Below are 16,741 nucleotides of genomic sequence, written 5' to 3'. Positions count from 1 at the left end.
GATGTAGATAAAAGGTGAATGTTAATGTTAATTCACAAGGGCGGTACTAAAACAGGCACTGAGTCACTTTCAGGTAATGTCTTCTCCTATGAATCGTGGTTAATCAGTCGCATTCAAATGGACAGTTTACTGAAACACCAAAAAAGCCTTAGAAAACATTAATTTAGGTCAAGTCTGAACTCAGGGACAGAAAAGAAATGTCTGAAATCCTGGTTTCTGAGGCCCTGTTTAAACTCGGCGTTAAAATGCATCTTGGGTGATCGGATGACAAGTGGACAGCTGAGACTCAGCGCCGTTTATACCTGTGTCTAACTTGTGTCTCCAAGGTGTCCAGCTGACCACCTGTGTTCAGGTTTCTTTAGTGCTCTTGTGTGCAGTTATTGTGACGTCCTTGTTGGGGACGCATCCAGATGCATTAGCATTTACGCTACAGAAGATATGGGGTCAAATGCGGGTTGATCGATCCGATCACAATGCGTCATGGCAGGTGTTTACACTATTGTTTACTTGTGATCTGATCGCCCGGCATGCATTTAAAACCAAGGGTAAACAGGGCCTGAGTTTCTGTAAGTTGTCCCCTGCCAATGTGGATTTGAATGCTCTGTTCCCACTTTTCATTTTAGTGGAAGACACAGCTTTGCTGTTTGACTGCAGGCGAGCGGCGGTGAGATCTTTCTGGCAGGAGCAGCGCAGGCGTCAGCGGCGTGCAGTGCTGAAGGCCTGGGTCCGCCCCCCGGCCATGGCGTGCAACTTACCAGGGAGCCTCGCTTGTACCGACTATACCAAGTGCCTGGCGTGTCTTTGGGCCAACGGGCCATTTTACTCTGTAAAATATAAAGGCTGTTAAATAAAGGGTAAGAAATGAGCAAGGAAGGGCTTACCAGTTTACCACGTTTGAATTCACTGAACCAGGACCCGGGAACCTCCTTTGCCCAGGAAGTGAGCCTAGCCTGGCATATGGGGCGGGACAGAAAGGGAAAGAACGCTTGTTAAAAACAGTAACGTCCTCAAGGGGCTGTGGAGCTTAAGGGTAAGACCATTTACAGCAGAGAGACACGTGCTGGGGACACCGTCTATGAATATACCAGACAAGCTACGCATCCAATAGAGACGCAAGCTCACTTTAGAGGGAGCCTGGGGATTTTGTAAGAAGTAACTTAGGCCTCATTTTCCAAATCTGAATGCCCAGCAGAGGCATGACAAATACAAATGATACGCCCTCGCGATGCACCCAGCGTGTTTCATCCCGCTCAGATCGAGCATCAAGTACAGCTCATTCTCCACCCCCAAAAGGGGCCACATCGTTTACGAGTTATGAGGATAGTACTCGTCAGTCCCCATTGAGCTTCAGCTTCATAAGACCATAAATATACCACAAGCTGAGATCTAGCTCTCGTTATTTTGAGTGTTACTGCTCTGCTGTCAGATGTAAGAAAAATGCTGAAACACAGAGTCAGAGCTAATTGCTATGGTGCTTCATGATTTAAATGTTGTCTCCTTGCAAGATTTTGTACACTTCAAAACACATATTCAGAATCTGTGGCTTAGCAATTTGTAAAAAAATAAAAAGTAATATCAATGTTGAGGCAAAAAGAGAATATAAAGAGACTGTGATACACTTAATGGAAATACTTTCATGCAATTTGTCAGAATGAACTATTTCAGATTCATTTCTGTCATTAGATTTAAATTTGTCATTAACCATAATATTTTAATACACAGCTGTTGATGTTTCTTTTTGGTTGGTTTGTAAATTATGATTACAGTCAAAGACATTCGGCTAGGTTACTGGACATTTCTAACCTGCCTGCATTATATGATTGTGTGCGTGTCTCCTTGACCCTGTGGTTAGAAAATAGATGGACGACTATCGATATAATGATCGTTAAGAGCAGACGTCTTTGTCCCGCTTATTGTGGACACGCCTCCCCTGCGTGAGCCGGCAGTACTGCATGGTCTCAGTCTGGGCTCTGTCCTTAGGGCTGGACACTCTGCTATGCTGAAATGTAGAGTATATTATTTCCTCATTCTAGGAAGCTTGTGGTAAAGCCTCCGGCTTATCTGGCCCGGCTGCTTCAGAACTGCCACGGCGCCAAGCTGCTGCTTGCCGTCAGTGAGCTTTTGTGTGCTTTTCCTCCGGTGACCAGGACCTGTGATGCAGATACTATGGACCTGTACTGAGTAAAGAGACCACTGGGCCTAGCGGGGAGTGTAATGGATGAGAGCAGCCTGCCTTCAAAGAGAAGGAGAGACTCTGCAGTCAGTCGAGTGCGACATGGAAATCGGATGTGACCAAACAGTGATGGGCCCCATCAGCCGGCCAGCAGAGTTATAGATGAATGCTGGTGTTGTAGTGAAGAGTTTGGGCCATGTGTGCTTCTTCATGCTGACACGCTGTGAAGTTCTATGCATGTTGGGGTATCTGTGGTGCCAGTGCCCCCACACTTCAGATTACAGCCGTACATTAAGCTATGCCTATCAGTGCCCCCCCTCCCTCCCCCACATATGCCACAATGACTTACTCCTTCAGACTTCTTGTCTGGATAGATGCAGCTTTCTCCACCAGCTGTGAAATTGCAATAAACCTTGAAAGCATCACGAGCGCAGCCCTGATTCGGGTCAATCCAGTATTCCCCTGAAATGACAGACCCCAAAATCCAGTGACTTCTGTTATTCACATACGTGAAAGTACATTTGACAACATCAAAGAAACAGGTATAAAAGTACTTCTAAATTAAGAAAAAATATGGACTGGCATAGGCTGTTTGCAGCTCCTAACCATCACGCAGGGAGTGCAGTGGCTTAATGTGAGTTAAATAAACTGCGCGCAGAAAATGGCAAAGCATAGTGGTGTTAAGATCATAACACACCATCAGGGAAATCAGGATGGCACAACTGCAGGTCTTTACAGGTCCGGGCGGGATTATTCTGCGTGCCCAGTGGGTGCTTCATCTGCTCAATCTCCAGCTTGAGTGAGTTGAGAGAGCCGAAGATCTCCTCCATGCCGTCATCATAGTCTTTGTATCCGTCAGCTTTGGGGTCGTCCATCAGCTGGCTGCCATCAATATTCCTCCTGCTTCTCTTGGGGCTGGACTGGATGGGCAGGGGGTGGATGACATCTCCGGGAGGGCCCTGTACGAAGGAATAGCAGTTTTTTTTTTATGTAAAAATGAATGGGGAAAGATACACATTCCAACTATCTTCTTTAATGAGGTTTCAGTCACAATGCGGTGACCATACCGGGAAGCTTAATGGAGGCAGATGTTTACTTCAACTTCATGCTAAAAAAAAATGTCCACACATTATCACTGACTTACTGGAGGGCCTGGTGGTCCAGGAGTACCACTTTCACCTTTAGGACCAGTTTGACCCTAAACAAAGGAAAAAACAAAAGGATCCTTAGACTGGAACTTTGCAAATGCTTTGAAAAAACATATAAACACTAATTAAACAAAAACATCTACATTATAGCTAAAAACTGCTGGCTCTCCTTAGTGTTTGATTTATCACCACTTTGTTAGTGCGGTACGTACAGTCGAACCCTTGGCACCTTTTGGACCTGCGGGCCCCTGTAATCGAAAAACAAATAATACATCATGTCATTTTGAAGCTGAATATTAATTTTTATTGACAAGTCTGTTGCAAACTTCCAGTGTCATTTGATCATCTGCAATTGTTTCTTTACTATTACTATTGGTTATTTTTTCTTTCATTAAAAGAATTAAGTTGATATAACAGGATGGACATTCAACAAAACTGGGCTAATATATATATATATATATATATATATATATATATATATAAAAAAGAAAAATCAATGGTGGAAGAAAACAATGAACTTAATCTTATCTCTTGGCTTCGGCTCTATCCACCCTTATCTTACATTGTGAAGGGATGAATGTAATGTTATGTCAGATCTGGTGCAGATGGAATGATGTATAAGGTTTGGATTGCTTGGATGCTTCCCAGTTTGTCAAAGACTTGTAGCTCTCAGCATTTCGGTTGTAGTAAAACTCATGTCAGTATGATTTATTCTTCTAGGTTTACAGAGACATTTATTGTGCTTAATTTCTTTCTATAAATAGAAATGGTGCAGAAAGATATTGGGTGGCAGGTCTAGCTGACTACAAGTACATATAACACATATCACATCTATATGGTACACTTACCGGTAATCCTGGCGGTCCAATGGGGCCAAGAGGCCCAGAGGGACCAGCGATACCCTGTGAGAAGAGCAGGTTAAAGCTGTTACAGTGAGAGCTGCACATGCTGTTTTACACCATAATATACATTCGTGAAAAATGGATGACATACAGTGTCGCCTTTCAGACCCGCTGTTCCCTGAGGACCAGGAAGGCCCCGATCGCCTTTCTCTCCCTGCTCTCCTGGGGGCCCGATCAGGCCAATCAGACCAGGATGACCCTACATTAGAAAATCAAATAACAAGCACAGTCTTACAACACCCTTTTCAGGAATGTACTCAACGCTGTAAATTACATTTAAGGAAATGGTTAAGGGTTCATTTATATATTTACATGTCCATTTTACATATTTACATGTTTAACTCTTTCGCAACTAGTTAGACTGATAGCACACTACAAACAGTGGCTAGGCTTCAGTGCGGCTAGGCTGGCCAAGCTTCCAGTGAATGCCCCAGTTTTGGATTCTTTTTAATGATTATTAATTATAACAAACATAATGCTGGGAATATCAGCTTGCCCTACCTTTTCACCTTTAACACCAGAGTCACCTTTCAAACCAGGTAATCCAGGGGGTCCCTAAGGATATACAATTAAAGAGAATGTAATCTCAGCAAATGTAACCATGACAAACTAGTTTAATTAAGTTTAAGGGTAATTCTCCGTACCATGGGTCCAGGTGGTCCCGCTGGTCCAGTTGAGCCTGGAAGACCTTGCTCTCCCTAGAAAAGACCAATTAATTATTTTTTTTAAGCTCAGTATGAAAATATTATCTATATACAGTGGTACCTAACTCGAATTTAATCCATTCAGAACTCCGGATCAAATCCTAAAAAGTTCGAGTTCTGATCGAATTTTCCCAATAAGAAATAATGGAAAACCAATTAATTGGTTCCCAACCCCAAAAAATTACACCTAAATATGTTTTTTTAGCATTTAAACACAATATGAACCGGATAAAACAAGAAGAACATGTACTGTACTAAACACATCTAAGCACATTTATTAAAACAGTAATTTGTAAAGTAAGAAAATAAATGTATCCAAACAATGTGTCCTGCCCCGATTGTCCACTGCTTCCGTGTGCCACGCCCCCTCATTATCCCCGTGTGGAATCCCCGTGTAATCAGCTGTTTCTGGTTGTTTTCATTAGCTCTCTGTATTTCGTCCGCGTTTCAGTTTGGTCATTGTATTGCGTTATGCCTGCCATACCTGTAATTAAACCCCGTATTCCCCGATACCCTGACGTCTGCGCCTTTGTCTCCATTCCGTCCCCGCTCGGCACAACAATATTATTATAATTAAATGTATTAATGGTTTATTATTAATATTAAAATAATGAATAAGAAATCTTTATTTTTAAATGTATTTTATTATATAGTAATTACTGTTACTGTCTATCGTTGTCTAAATGTATTTTTACTGTCTAAATATATGTATTCAGCTAGTGTAAACATGCATGATGCTGTCACAGCGAATGCGAGGCTGAGACTGAAGCGTTACCCTTTGTTTCCGCTGGGAGACGTGCCGCGTGACTCATTTCCCCGCGCGTACGAGTTATCTTAGGTCGGCGTTCACGGTTTGACTTCTGAGATTCAGATCGAGCTCTAGGTAATTTTTTTTTCAAACTGGTTGGTTTGACTTTTAAGAAATTCAAGTTCTAATGAGTTTGAGAACTGAGGTACCACTGTATATATGAAACCATAAAAGCATATTCACCATATTACACAGACAGTTACCAATAAAAAGAATACTTACAACTGGGCCAGGATTTCCCCGAAGACCTTCAGATCCCGGTTTGCCAGGAGCTCCTTGTGGACCTACTGGGCCTGTCTTGCCTTGTGGGCCTTCCAGACCAGACTCACCCTGTGCAAAAACATCACAATACTTTGTTACTGAGGCAAAGAATGCTCTGACACTTTTAGGACACATGGTGGCAGCGTGGGAGATGCCAGTGAAGTAAGGTGTTTGCAGATGGGCCTGCTTCACTTACCTTGGCTCCTTTTTCGCCTTGTCTTCCCTCAGGTCCAATAGCCCCGGGGGGACCCTGCGAGGGAAGGCCAGGGTGCAGTTTAGTTTGTAAAGCCCTCAATGACACAGGGGAGAAGAAGGAGTAAAAACAATACTATGAAAGGACTTACTCTTTTCCCAGGCGGACCAGTAGGTCCAGATTCGCCGGTAGGCCCAGGAGAGCCCTAATGAACAAGGAAATAATATTTAGTCTTAAAAAATACATAAACTGGGTCTCAGACAAGACTTTGAAGCATCCTTACTGGCTGACCAGCCTCCCCGTCGTCTCCTTTATCTCCAGCGGGGCCATCTTGTCCCTGGGGTTGAAAGGTCACAGGAAATGTGACAAAGATGCACAGTATAACCACAGTATATAGTTTGTACAGTATTTAACAGATGAATATTGTCTGGCAATAATGCCAGTTTTGTCTTATTGAATATAAACTCACAGGAATACCAGGTTCTCCAGGGGGACCAGGATCTCCAGGGAAACCAGTTGGACCCTAAAAAAATAAATTATAGATGGACTTGTATCTCTCCTATTTTCGCTATTAATAAATTGACAGTGTAACTAAAATGGTTTTAGTTTGGTTGATAGCATTTTTCTACTTGTTCAACACTTATAATACAATTTATTAAGCACAAAAATGACCCAATATACCTGCCGCCTGTGGCATGTCCATAAATATGTAGATATCACCTTCTCATTAAACCAATACATGTCCATAAATATGTAGAAATCACCTTCTCATTAAACCAATGCATGTCCATAGACATGTAGATATCACCTTCTCATTAAACCAATACATGTCCATAGATATGTAGATATCACCTTCTCATTAAACCAATACATGTCCATAAATATGTAGATATCATCTTCTCATTCAACCAATACATGTCCATAGATATGTAGATATCACCTTCTCATTAAACCAATACATGTCCATAGATATGTAGATATCATCTTCTCATTCAACCAATACATGTCCATAGATATGTTGATTTTCAATTCAATTCAATTCAATTTTATTTATATAGCGCATTATCACAACATTACATTGCCTCAATGCGCTTTACATTTCTGCCTCGTAAGGACCCCCCAGTGAGTAAGCCAAAGGCAACGGTGGCAAGGAAAAACTCCCTAAGAGGAAGAAACCTTGGGAGGAACCAGACCCAAAGGGGGAGCCCATCCTCCAGGGGCCGGCAGATAGATAGATATCACCTTCTCATTAAACCAATACATGTCCATAGATATGTAGATATCACCTTCTCATTAAACCAATACATGTCCATAGATATGTAGATATCATCTTCTCATTAAACCAATGCATGTCCATAGACATGTAGATATCATCTTCTCATTAAACCAATGCATGTCCATAGATATGTAGATATCATCTTCTCATTAAACCAATACATGTCCATAAATATGCACATATTGTCTTCTCATTAAACCAATACACATAGTTAGGGCCAAGAAACCATCTGACTACTATGACTTTGTTTATAATTGGCCTTGTACTTACAGGGCTACCTTTGGGACCATCATCTCCAGGAGGACCTTTAGGACCTGAAGGTCCAGGAGAACCAGCAGGGCCAGCTTCACCCTTCTCTCCTCGCTCACCTCTAGGGCCCTAAGACAGATGCATTCTCAGTCCTCAAAAGTACCGTTTACAAAGTGATAATGATATTACCATATACTGTACTGGGACCACAAAGACTATGACACCGTGAGAACATCTCAGGATGGAGAGGAATCAATCATAATGGTTTGCCTAGATTGCATTTTTATGCCTGTTTAGTCAGCTTTTGTTGGCCTATTTCATTACTACTCCAGTAAAGGAAACCCCCAAATAAATCTGGTCCCTGCTGAGATCACTGTGAAACATCACTCTCATTACTAAGCTTCCTCACATAATGTTATTAAGCTTCCTCAAATATCGTTACTAAGCTTTCTCACATAATGACTAAGCTTCCTCAGATATCGTTACTAAGCTTCCTCACATAATGTTATTAGGCTTCCTCAAATATCGTTACTAAGCTTCCTCACATAACGTTACTAAGCTTCCTCACATAACGTTACTAAGCTTCCTCACAAAGCTTTACTAAGCATCCTCACATATCGTTTCTAAGCTTCCTCACATAACGTTACTAAGCTTCCTCACATAACGTTACTAAGCTTCCTCACATAACGTTACTAAGCTTCCTCGCATATTGTTACTAAGCTTCCTCAAATATGTCACTGTTAGTGGTGCTTTAGGTTGCCTTCACTGACAGCTTAGCTTCAGTATTTTGGGTTTTTCGTTTTTACTTAAATTCCCTAATGTAGCACAAGTACAAATTTTATATGTGTTAAACTATGATGGGTGACATGCAGGCGCAGTGATTAGTGCTGTTGCCTCACACTTCCGAAGCTGGCGGTTCAAGTAACACTGCTGCTGTGTGTAGAGTTTGAACGTTCTCTTCATTTCTGAAGGTGGATGGATATTAAACTGGTAACAGTTTCTAGCTAGTAGCAAATGCTGCTGAGATGCAAATGTAACTAAAAAAATGCTTAATGTATGTGACCTTGATGTGCTGCCACCATGTGCTTTTTTGAAATCATGTCTGGGTTGTATCCCTACCCCTATATTACACCTTGATGTCTTGGTTTCTAGGTGTAAAAATTCTTTTGGGCTATATGCTAACAGAAGACAGTGTTGGCCCCGCTATGTCAGAATCCAAAAATGAAATAGATTATTCTGAGATGTTGTCGTACTGGTGGCCCATTATCCCCTGGAAGTCCAGGCTCTCCTGCTTCACCAGCCTCCCCCTGTGAAAAAGGCAGAGGGAATATGATTGTACGTCTTGTATGCATAAATTAACTCAGCACAGTCACTCAGCATATACGATAGGACAGGACATCCAATCACAAAGACTCAATGTTATCCATGTCCCTTCAAAAATAAAAAATAAAAAGCTACAAGAGGTTTCAGGGTGCTCCTGCACAGAAATAAAATGTCACCTTTATGGACTTGGCCCAGCAACATAAATCTTTTGCTGCTGCATTTATCCAGGGCTTGCATTTGGCACCCTGCATTTTTCACTGTCACATAAATTGGTTTCTGTCAGGGGTGCCGTAAAAAGATGTTTTAAGCACATTTTTAGTGCACTTAGGACTAACTGTCCGTGAAGCTAACGTCACGCTCATTTGATATCCTTTTGATTTTGTCTTTTTAAATACTTAATAAGAAAAATACTATTTGTAATGACAACATGGCGGCCACACATGCACGCACACACACACACACACACACAGTAATAGTGAAAGACAATGAATGAGTATTACATTATATGATGTAACGTGATGCTACAATATGGTGACTCAGTCTTGGTTTGTGTAAATGTCTTGTTTAAACCAGCTAGTCATCTAATTAATTGATTGATTCATGGTCCAGTGTACATAGTATCAAATGAGCAAAATTTATTAATCTTACTCTACTGACTTGCTAAACAACTGAACATTTAATGATGAATGATTTAATAATTATACACACAACAATTATTAGTAAATGGTGGTATTAAAAAATGTTAATATGATGTTATTCTCCTGTAGTTATTCACCTGTGCAGATGTTATGTCATCTCAGTGGTTTAGAATGGAAAGGGGGAATTAAACCACAGTTTCTCTGCAAATAATAGCCACACCGGTAGGAATATTTTCTTTAAAAGTGACTTTGCATGCTAGCTGCATACAGACTTTCAAATCTCAAGCTCACATAAGCTCCTACAGACTCTAGCCCTTACGGCTTAATTGCAGATATTAATGCTGGCTGGGGATTTGTGTGGAAAGCGTGAGTTTTAGACGCATACTCACTTTTTCTCCTACAGGTCCCGGGTTGCCGATGCCACCGGGGGGGCCCTGGGAGCCGTCTGCTCCTGGGGGTCCTGAAGGGCCTCTCGGGCCCGGTGGTCCTGGTGGACCCTGGCAGGGATAGTGCATAGATCAGATTTTTGGGGTGGCTTTCGGCCTTAAGGTTAAGAAGTTATATCCAACTATGACTAAAAACACCAAAGTGAATCTTACCAATTGACCAACATCTCCAGTTTCACCCTTTTCACCTGGGGGCCCAGGTAGGCCCTGTTTTTACAAGATGAATTTTTTCATTACAAGCATTTCCTTCCACACACAAATAATGTACATATTTTTTTTAAATATAATATTGTGTATTTAATCCAAAACATACTGCTAGTTGTAGGATCTACTGACCTGCAGGCCGACCGGCCCTGGAGGCCCCGGGAATCCTCTGGGTCCCTCATCTCCCTTCTGGCCAAAGAGTCCCTGCTGTCCTCGCGGCCCAGGCTCGCCGTCAGCTCCCTGAAAAGCAAACGGACCGGCATGAAGGGCGCAGAGAAAGGGAGCGATGGCCAGCAGGTAGGAGCGGATTGGGTTTCACACAGTCGGTGATCATCAGAGAAACTTACAGGAGGTCCGGGTTGTCCTATGGGGCCTTGAGGTCCAATGGGGCCAGGAGGACCCTGAATGTGAGAACCAGACCAGGGTCATGTCAGCCTGAACAGCACTTAGTGGCGAATGAAACACAACATTTCCAATGAAACGAAACACACTCACATATTCTCCTTTGTCGCCTTTACCTCCTTTCTGTCCAGGCTCACCAATTTCCCCCTAGTGGAAATTTAATGTACAGGCTAGTCACCCATTACAGGAGTAACAGATTGACTTTTTATGCTTATTCTCCTGCTAGAGGAACATAAAATGTGAATTTTTAATAATATCATGACTCATTTTCAAAGATGTCTACGGGACAAATGACAATATTTGCAATGAATATAAATTATGTACATGATTTAATAGGACAGCTAACAAGTGATCCTACTGCTAAGTAATATTATGTAAAGAAGGACATAAAAATGAATATTATTAATGACCAAGTCATAATCTTACATTTAAGGTCTAATGCGTTTATATGTAATTTGGGAGATATGCTTTTATATTACATCCATAAGGATACATTTTCTACAGGGAACCAAGGCTGTTAAGAGTTGCGCTCATATCTCCATCCCCCTGCATGCATCATGCACCATCACACTAAGGGCCGCATGGAAAGTGATGCGCTGCTCTTATTCTTACACTCATCGGCAAAAAAAAGCAGCAAATCAAAAACTGCCAAAAATTAAGCTTTTAAAGGTCTTAAAAACAAATCATTGGTCAGATAATGAGCAAGAACTAAAAGACTGCACTCCCGAGACCTGTGGAGCCACTGGCCCGTCACTGCTTGCTGCTGCAGTGAACTGCTGTGGGAGAACTAAAAGACTGCACTCCCGAGACCTGTGGAGCCACTGGCCCGTCACTGCTTGCTGCTGCAGTGAACTGCTGTGGGAGAACTAAAAGACTGCACTCCCGAGACCTGTGGAGCCATTGGCCCGTCACTGCTTGCCTCTGCAGTGAACTGCTGTGGGAGAAGTTGGAAACAGTAAAATTCACTTACACGGTCTCCTTGTATGCAGAGATAAAATCATGAAAAGATTTAAATGTTTGATATAAAACTCAAACTAACAAATTTTCCAAAATATCTTCTGGCTGTTCGCTGTGAGACCACAGAAGCTAGATAATTCGCAGTTGTTGGGTTTGGCCCATTTTTTTTGCCCAGGAGTGCAGATGAAACAGAATGATGCAATATTACTGTATATCTGGGTCTCCGGAACAATTTTAAATTTTACCTGATATAAATGACATTCTTATACAGTATGTATTCAAAATGAAGATAAAATTTATGTTAGATGTATTACTTAAATAGGCGATAGGCGTTTTGTTTTTATGTCGTTGTCAAACAATAAGTTAGAGAACTAAGGAAGGTGTTGTGATTTATCATTTACTCAGGTGACTGTGCACAGCCCACTCAGTCACAACCATTCTTAGGGTACCTTGTCCCCATCTTCTCCAGGAGGCCCAACAGGACCAGCGGGGCCTGGCAGGCCCACGGGACCCTGGATACCATCTCTCCCAGCTGGACCTTGAGGTCCTTTCTCTCCCTGTAAGAGAGAACAGGTATCTCAGATACGACTCCCTCCTGCTGTGATGGAAATTAGATGGACATATTGGATAGAGTATAAAGGTGCCGCGGGGAGTGTTATCCAAGTCTAAAAATAAAATTTGTACATTACAGGCATTACAATGTGCACAATTTAACTTGGAAAAACATAAAATGTATTTAGGTGCTAGAAAAAATATATAAGATCAGACATCACACTATTCAAGTGAGATTTAGACTTTGTACTGAAGCAGAACCAATACCCACAGGTCCACCTTTCTCTCCAGCCGGACCTGGGGGGCCTTGTGGTCCTGGACGTCCCGGGAGGCCAGTCGGTCCAGCGGAGCCAGCAGGACCTCGTTCACCTGGGGAACCCTGCACAAAAAAAGCACTGTCAAGCTGGACATGTATAGAGCATGCGTGAGACAGGGGAGGGGAAGCATCGGTGTGTACATACAGCAGGTCCAGGCGGGCCATGGGGGCCTTCAGTGCCCTTCAAACCAGGAGCTCCCTGCAATGGGAGGGAAAATAAGCACTTAAAATCTATTTCGTCCATACACAGCCTCACATAGGAGCCTCACTGGTTACAGATATGTGCTGTAGTGCATTACACCGAGGAACCTGGTGAATGGCTAAGTCTGGAAGATCACCTTTCTTTCCGAAAGGAGATTATGAATTCCCATTAAAAAGGACACATGAGGTCCTATATTCATTCACATCTATTTACTAATCGATATACTTTGTTATTGTATTTTTAAATAAATGTAGCATTAAAAATAAACTTTAAAATAACTTTACAAATAAAAATAAAAATGTACTTACGACAGGACCAGGATGGCCTCGCTCTCCTGGAAATCCTCGCAGGCCCGGTGGACCATCTTTACCAGCAGGGCCTGCCGGGCCGGGGTCACCCTACGGAGCCGAAGAAACCTCCATAAGAGATGAGCCCCAATACGGCACCTCACAACATGGCAGATGTGCCAGAGGACTCGACTAAAACGATGTCAGCTCACCTTGGCCCCCTCTTTGCCGGCGGCTCCAGGTAGGCCCTGTTCTCCAGGCGGACCCGGAGGCCCCGGATGGCCACGTTCTCCCATTGGCCCAGTCTCTCCTGTAGGACCCTGCATTTGCAATTTGAAAATGCAAAACAATGAAGCTTTTAAATGGAATTTAGTCCAAAAAGGTTAGTCAATACTCAATATGTGCTACTTGTCTGTGACATATGTTTATCGTGTTTTATTAGTGATAAAAGAATAGATTTATTGTACATGCAATACACCAATAACAATACTGAAAGGAATTCAAGGTAGTCCATCCAATTCAAGGTAGTCCATTCAAGGTAGTGCATTAAATCAAAATACGAGATACCCAGGAAACTAAAAACTAATATTATTGAATTTTATTTGCAAATCAAGCCATACATATAATGTATTTTATCCCTTTATTCATGGGGGGCAATATTTGTTTGTTTGAAAATGTATGCATTTAAAAGAATCTCATTGTTAAGATCCACGGCAATGTAGGAGTCATATATATGTAACTGACCTGAGGGCCCACCACACCAGGAGGACCAGGAGGTCCCGTCTTGCCTTGGAAGCCCTGTGGAAAGAGAAGAACCATCCAAAATAACAGTAAGGATATCTGTACTGAGGCATAAGTAGGGATCTAACATCTCCCCACCAAAGAGAAGTAAGGGCATCTAGACTCAGGCATAAGCAGCCAATTTCTGATAGAATGTAGCACTGACCGTTTCACCCCTCTGCCCAGGATGCCCTGGCAATCCATCTTTCCCGGCTGGACCCTTAAAGGGGAACAAGAATGGAAAATATGCTTGAAAATGCTGACAAAAAATGCAAGAGGTAATTCGCTATATACTTCTGAACTTACAGGTGGGCCCTTTGGTCCAGGGAATCCAGTTGGACCCTGAGGTCCTGGAAGGCCCTGAAAAAGAAAACATTGATATTAGGGATGAACTGCTGGCTATTTTGACCTGGTATAGTGTGCTTTACTGCTATTATATTAAGTAAGAGCTCATACCCTTTCACCAGCTGGACCTGGGGGTCCATCACTGCCTGAAGCACCCTGTGGATCGGGAATAGGGAAGGTCTTACTGCAGTCAGTCTTTAATCAGTATGTCTCACGGAACTGCTGTTACCGCTCAGAATACGCTACCTTTGGCCCTGCCTTTCCTGTTGGACCCCTTGCACCCCTTTCTCCTCGAGGGCCCTTGGAAGCAGGAGAAAGGGTAAGAGATGGAATATACATCAAAATCATTACCTACTTGTTACTGTTACTGCTGTAATAATTATAACCTGCTGTTAGTCAACAGCAATGTTCAATAACAATAATAATAATAATAATGTCCCCCTTTAAACATACGCTGAGTGGCCTCTTTATTAGAGCCTCTTCAATGACAGGTGAGTAATACATTCTAAACAGCCCTTCTGCTCACCACTGCTGCACTGAGCTGTTATGGTCTTTTTGGTAGCTTTACTGATTCTGGCTATTCCCCCTGATATCTCTTATTAACAAGATGCCTTGTCCTGCATAACTGTTGCTGACTGGATATCACCATTCTTTATAAACTCTGTGCTGTGGTAAAATCCCAGGAAGGTGGTTGTTTCTGAGATGCGGAAATGACAACATCATGCACCAACAATCATAGCACATTCAAAAATGCTTTGGTCCTCATCTTAGCCATTCTAATGCAAAGCCAAACAGTAACCAAACCTTTCTATACCTGGATGCATTTAGCTGCAGCCACATGATTTGTTGCTTAGTAGGGACGGATGTTTGCTTTGCCAAGCAGGTGTATACCTAATAAACAGGCCATGTCTGTATTGCCATAGGAATACTCACTGTTGGTCCTCTCTGTCCACGGGGGCCTGGTTTTCCTGCTGTTCCCTGACATATTATAACACAAGACATTTAGATGCTTTTTCTTGGATATGTTATGTTATGTTATGTAATGTTGTTATGTTATGTGCAGAAGGATATCAAAACATATAGCTACAGAAATTTACTTAAACTCTCTACACTCGTTATAAAATACTGGGCATAGTGCAAATCATAATGTTTCTATTGACACCTATGATAAACGGAACAACTGAAGAGTTACTTTGTAGCCATTCAAGGTCAAAGCTAACTCTAACTGTCATGGTAATACATACGTAAATAAGTATATAGGAAACTACAATATACTGTAGCAATAAATCAACAAGTATGCTAAGCTTAAAAACTATATGGTAAACCTTATAATTTAAGGTAATATAATATAACTACGCTGTACACAACATAAGAGTAATTCTTAAGTCTCGTATTTTGTATTTCAGTTATTTAACTTTTGAAAGCTTACAAGCTTATCTTATTTGACATACCCTTGTTCCTTTCTCGCCATTTGCCCCTGGAAATCCTTGGAACCCCTGAGAACCCTAAAATAGTCATAAACAAGGAAGAGATTTAATTACAAACCCTGCAAAGACAAAGTAGCATAAAGTACTTGGGGGAAAGTAAAGTGTACTAGGAGCTCAACAGACACCACACAGCATACAGAAACAGGCTTTGATCAAGAGCCCAAACCTACGCAGCATTAACTTCAAAGTTTGAGCTGTCAAAAGAGAACCACGGGTCTAGCAGAAACCCCCAAACTGCCATGTTTAATCAGCGACCTTCAATAGCATACTCACTACCTACACTGGTGCATTTAAGTGTAAGTACCTGATAACATTATGACTCTGGCCTTCAACAGACAAAAAGCCACCTTTGACGGTGTAATGACATATTCAGCACTAAAAGAGGCTGCTTACCTTCGGGCCCTGCCGTCCTGGGTAGCCAGGCAACCCGGGAACACCCAGCTTTCCCTTTGAATAATAACATTAGCAAAAGACCTTCAACATATATTTCAGTAAAGTAATTGAAAAAATATTTGCGATGGATAAACTACGGATGCTATTTATTAAATTTTATTTCAGCAAATTTCCTTTTATCGGAGTATGTGCACTTTTGAAAATAATTCCGTCTGAACTATTTTTCAGTGCTCATCATTGTGTTGAATTAAACAATATGGCAACAATGTGGATATTATATATAAAACACAGTTTTCAATTTCTTCTTTATACCTTAATACAAAGAATAAAGGGGAGACGGAATATTGTTTTTAAAACTGAAAATCTGCTAAAAGGAATCAGATAAATGTGATGAACATGCCGGCCTAACCTTTTCTCCAGTTGGACCATTTGGACCGGCGTCCCCAGGAAGACCACCCCGACCTTTGGGGCCCTCTGGACCATCCTCACCTCTGGGCCCAGCAGCACCTAGCTCTCCCTGTGAATGTTACATTACCGTCGAAATATGCATCCATTTCCTAGACTATCAAGACCATAACTCCAGGCAAGGTCTTTATTTCATGAGGCATTGCTGTTGAATGAATAAGCAATCAAGAAGTAGTAAATATTTTCAATGTATCCTATGACATAACTGTCAGTTGTCTTCCTATATGGAT

The 16,741-nt window shown here is 41.9% G+C and overlaps 1 protein-coding gene across 4 annotated transcripts in view; it reads right to left on the bottom strand.

Annotated features, from left to right (window-relative positions):
- Positions 1-16,741, bottom strand: part of col5a1 (procollagen, type V, alpha 1) — an 84,311-nt gene that overhangs the window by 4,821 nt on the left and 62,749 nt on the right. For 3 of the 4 annotated variants that reach the window (XM_023818001.2, XM_023818003.2, XM_023818004.2), the window contains exons 30-64: positions 16,456-16,563; positions 16,047-16,100; positions 15,618-15,671; positions 15,100-15,144; positions 14,413-14,466; positions 14,278-14,322; positions 14,128-14,181; positions 13,988-14,041; positions 13,786-13,839; positions 13,254-13,361; positions 13,063-13,152; positions 12,698-12,751; positions 12,508-12,615; positions 12,134-12,241; positions 10,821-10,874; positions 10,673-10,726; positions 10,458-10,565; positions 10,275-10,328; positions 10,065-10,172; positions 8,968-9,021; positions 7,736-7,843; positions 6,659-6,712; positions 6,473-6,526; positions 6,341-6,394; positions 6,193-6,246; positions 5,958-6,065; positions 4,868-4,921; positions 4,725-4,778; positions 4,315-4,422; positions 4,170-4,223; positions 3,534-3,569; positions 3,318-3,371; positions 2,871-3,132; positions 2,523-2,635; positions 882-950 (exon numbers count right to left, since the gene is read on the bottom strand). In XM_023818001.2, the coding sequence (XP_023673769.1) occupies positions 882-950; positions 2,523-2,635; positions 2,871-3,132; positions 3,318-3,371; positions 3,534-3,569; positions 4,170-4,223; positions 4,315-4,422; positions 4,725-4,778; positions 4,868-4,921; positions 5,958-6,065; positions 6,193-6,246; positions 6,341-6,394; positions 6,473-6,526; positions 6,659-6,712; positions 7,736-7,843; positions 8,968-9,021; positions 10,065-10,172; positions 10,275-10,328; positions 10,458-10,565; positions 10,673-10,726; positions 10,821-10,874; positions 12,134-12,241; positions 12,508-12,615; positions 12,698-12,751; positions 13,063-13,152; positions 13,254-13,361; positions 13,786-13,839; positions 13,988-14,041; positions 14,128-14,181; positions 14,278-14,322; positions 14,413-14,466; positions 15,100-15,144; positions 15,618-15,671; positions 16,047-16,100; positions 16,456-16,563 (2,658 nt within the window). Of the gene's footprint in view, positions 1-755; positions 825-881; positions 951-2,522; positions 2,636-2,870; positions 3,133-3,317; positions 3,372-3,533; positions 3,570-4,169; positions 4,224-4,314; positions 4,423-4,724; positions 4,779-4,867; positions 4,922-5,957; positions 6,066-6,192; positions 6,247-6,340; positions 6,395-6,472; positions 6,527-6,658; positions 6,713-7,735; positions 7,844-8,967; positions 9,022-10,064; positions 10,173-10,274; positions 10,329-10,457; positions 10,566-10,672; positions 10,727-10,820; positions 10,875-12,133; positions 12,242-12,507; positions 12,616-12,697; positions 12,752-13,062; positions 13,153-13,253; positions 13,362-13,785; positions 13,840-13,987; positions 14,042-14,127; positions 14,182-14,277; positions 14,323-14,412; positions 14,467-15,099; positions 15,145-15,617; positions 15,672-16,046; positions 16,101-16,455; positions 16,564-16,741 lie in introns of all 4 variants that reach the window. The other variant, XM_023818002.2, reaches the window with a different exon arrangement.

This window comes from Paramormyrops kingsleyae, chromosome 7 (genome assembly GCF_048594095.1).
Source record: "Paramormyrops kingsleyae isolate MSU_618 chromosome 7, PKINGS_0.4, whole genome shotgun sequence".
NCBI lineage: Eukaryota > Metazoa > Chordata > Actinopteri > Osteoglossiformes > Mormyridae > Paramormyrops > Paramormyrops kingsleyae.
This window is presented reverse-complemented; position numbering and strand designations above follow the sequence as displayed.